The sequence below is a fragment of the Cyprinodon variegatus genome, unplaced genomic scaffold (assembly GCF_000732505.1).
Source record: "Cyprinodon variegatus isolate N-32 unplaced genomic scaffold, C_variegatus-1.0 Scaffold793, whole genome shotgun sequence".
Classification (NCBI taxonomy): domain Eukaryota; kingdom Metazoa; phylum Chordata; class Actinopteri; order Cyprinodontiformes; family Cyprinodontidae; genus Cyprinodon; species Cyprinodon variegatus.
This window is the reverse complement of record NW_015151246.1, coordinates 187,090-190,400: the sequence shown is the minus strand read 5'-3', so window position 1 is coordinate 190,400 and position 3,311 is coordinate 187,090. Positions and strand designations below refer to the sequence as shown.

Here is a 3,311-nt window from a genome sequence, read left to right as displayed (position 1 = left end):
GAAAACTTCTGTATTCATTCATTTCCTGCTTTGTGTTTCAACGTTTATGTTTGCTAAGCAACAGAGCATACGGCGGTAAAACCCGCCTAAGGGTAGACCTGGTCGAATTTACAGCCTAAACTCTTCCGGTCTCCTTATTTTCAAGGACTTCGAAGGATCCAGTCTAGGTAGACCGCGTCCTTGGAGGACCCGTCCTAGGTTTTCGAACAGAGCCCTGGTCTTTGATTTCTCCAGATTCAGCCTGACTGACTTTAAGAGAAACTCCAGCAGACTCAGGTGGAGGCATCAACAACCACCTGGATCAAAGACTACCTGACAGACAGACCACAGGCTGTTAGACTGAAGGCTCAGCTGGCTGATCTAGCAGCACAGGAGCACCACAGGGGACGGTACTCTCTCCATTCCTTTTTCCTCTATCACCTCTGACTTCCAGGACCAGACTGAGTCCTGTCATCTGAAGAAACCCTGTGATGACTCTGCAGTCATTGGGAGCATCAAAGATGGAGCAGAAGCTGAGGACAGAGAGCTGGTGAAGCGCTTTGTGGCATGGTGTGGAAACAATCATCTGATCCTGAAGGTCAACAAACCAAGGAGATGATTGGTTAACATCCTGGGAGAAGAAGTGGAGGAGGAGTAGAAATCCCTTGGTGTTCACCTGGACAACAACCTGGAGACACGACTGGGAAGCCGTCTCCATGAAGGGACAGAGCAGACTGGACTGAGCCAGTTAGAAAGGAATGATGAGAGACTGCACTGCAATAACTGAACCCTGACTGCAGTGGATTATATGTGGCACTGATTTGGAATAGAACATTTATTTCTGATTCAATTGGATTCGTTTAAGCTTGTTGGCTGATAATTATGCTGTTAATGGATACCAGTGGTGAGGGAATTTGATTAGCTTTGCCTGGTTCTGCAGTGCTGCTGAACCAAGCTCTGTGGTTCCTCACCTGTTTGGTATTCAAGCTGATTCTAATCTGGACTTTTAACAGGATCTCAGCTGCACCACTAACCAATCCACCTGACATCTCCTATTAAAGCAGAGCAGGCCTGAGTGGAAGCATGCTGGGAGCCTTAGGGTTGGTTAGAGCCTGGTAAAGGGGGTTGGGGGGGTTCATGATCTGATGTATGGAAATGTTCTACTGACCGGTCCAAGTGTCCCTGTCAGACATTACCTTCCATCGAAGAAGAAAAACTTCCCCTTGCCGTTCTTCTCTCCATGGATGAAGTGTCCTTCGAAGCGATCACTGGAGGAGTACGTCACTGTGCAGAAACCATGAGGCTGACCGTCTTCATCCAACGGGCCTAAACACACAAATGGTTCTGGTGAATAGACTCTTCAATCTGAGCACATCCATCATCTGAGGTCCATCTCCACTGAGGTGTCCTCTGAAGGTCAAACCTGCAGAGTAAATGATTCATCTACAGCATGAAGCTATCCTAACTAGGCTGAACTAGCCGTAGCATCCTTGGCAGCAGCAAAGACTGCTCATGTTTGAATCACTGGATGAATCCAGTCTTGTTCCTCTGCATAGAACCCCTTCAGTTTCATGGACCCAGTGACGGATTAAGTTATGGATGGACCTCCATCTGCAGTCATTGGGCTCCATTTCACAAACTCAGATTCAAATACTCAAGTCTAAATGGATCCAGCCTAAAGTCTAAATTGAGCCAGCCTAAAGTCTAAATGGATCCAGCCTAAAGTCTAAATTGAGCCAGCCTAAAGTCTAAATGGATCCAGCCTAAAGTCTAAATTAATCCAGCCTAAAGTCGGTAACTCTGAGTGTTTGGTTTCACAACGGCTGCCATCCATTAGTTCAATCAACTCTAACTAGTTTCCTAGAGTTTAACAAGTACGTAACAAGTGTGAAATCCATTATCAGTGGAACACCGATTCATCGAGTCACCATGACAACAGGAATTTCCGATTTCACCTGACTGGAACTAGAGATTTTAATGCAGAAATAAAATAAATGGAGAAAGTGTTTAAAACAAACATCAGCAGAGCTGCAGCTGCAAAGGAAAGGAAAACAGTGTGGGGAGAATTAGTATATGTAGAATGGTGGTGATCATTGTATCTTTTTAGGTGAAATCGCCTGTCAGCAGGTGGAGATGGAGTCTAGAATTGTTGTTCTATCAGGGACGACCTGTTCATCGTCTCATGGGTTACTCCTTAGGTTGATCCTGTCTTCCAGTAAATATTCAGTGTCTGTCTGACTGCAGGTGTTTTCTATGATGCTGTTATCAGCCATCATTGTTCTCTCCCTGATATAATCCAGCTGTGTTAAAGAAGTCTGTAGGCTGCTAATGAGGACGGATCAGGTCTGGGATGGATTAGGAGGTGAAACGGTAGCACTGAGAACTTTCTGAATAGAAAGGACATCTAGATGCTCTCTAAAATCCTCTTCCTAGAAATATTTCATTCTCTTTGAATTAATGCCCATCATTCTTTGATTGGATCCTGGTCTGAAGGACAGGCTGCCTGTTTTGAACACCTAATGTCTCTAACGGACCTACTGACTGATTTCCTGATTGTTCTCACAGAACTAAGACAGAACTCTGCTGATCAGGAACTAAAACGAGCCGATTGGCTGGAAGGAGGGCGGAGCCAGAGGGGACAGTTTATGGAGGAAAACCTGCTGCTGACCAGGTTAGCTCTGACAGAAGATTACCATGGTAACAGAAAGAGGATCTTCTGTAAACCTGCTGCTTTGAATATTGATTTAAAATCAGTTTATTTTCAGGTGATCTTTCAGATTAAAGCTGATCTGAAACAGGAAGTAAAACCACGTGTAAGAAGCTGGATGTGGATCTCTCTACAGGTGAGCATCAACACTGACCAAGTGACAGGCCACTGCCTGGAGCGCCATCTGCTGGCAGTGCCCACAATAACAGGATGAAAAACAGAAGAGTTCAATGTAGGTATTATAAAAACCATGGATGCTTTTGTTGCTGGCAAGTCCAGCAGAGTTGAGTTTTGAACAACAGAGGGAAAAGGAGCTCTGCATTGGCGTTTTAGAACAAAATTCCTCCAACCTTAAAGGACGGTTGGTTTTCCTTCAGCTGGGATCTAAGAGCTCCTCTACTGTGTGACCTGTGACCACTATGATGGCACATGGTGGTATGATGTCACCTATGGAGAACTAAATGGAAAACAGGAACTTATCTGCAATGACACTTTGAATCTAACCCTCTAACTGAATATGTAATAGTGACCATCAAACTGAATAATAGTGTCCATCTAACTGAATAATAATGACCATCTAACTGAATAATAATGACCATCTAACTGAATAATAGTAAGCATCTAA

At 44.4% G+C, this 3,311-nt stretch overlaps 1 protein-coding gene across 4 annotated transcripts in view; it reads right to left on the bottom strand.

Annotated features, from left to right (window-relative positions):
* Nucleotides 1-3,311, bottom strand: part of setd7 (SET domain containing (lysine methyltransferase) 7) — a 16,745-nt gene that overhangs the window by 11,764 nt on the left and 1,670 nt on the right. For all 4 annotated transcript variants that reach the window (XR_001481898.1, XR_001481899.1, XR_001481900.1 and 1 more), the window contains exon 2: nucleotides 1,176-1,305. Coding sequence is in view for 1 of the 4 variants with exons in the window: in XM_015396375.1 (XP_015251861.1) it covers nucleotides 1,176-1,305 (130 nt within the window). In the remaining 3 variants the exon portion in view is untranslated. The remainder of the gene's footprint in view (nucleotides 1-1,175; nucleotides 1,306-3,311) is intronic.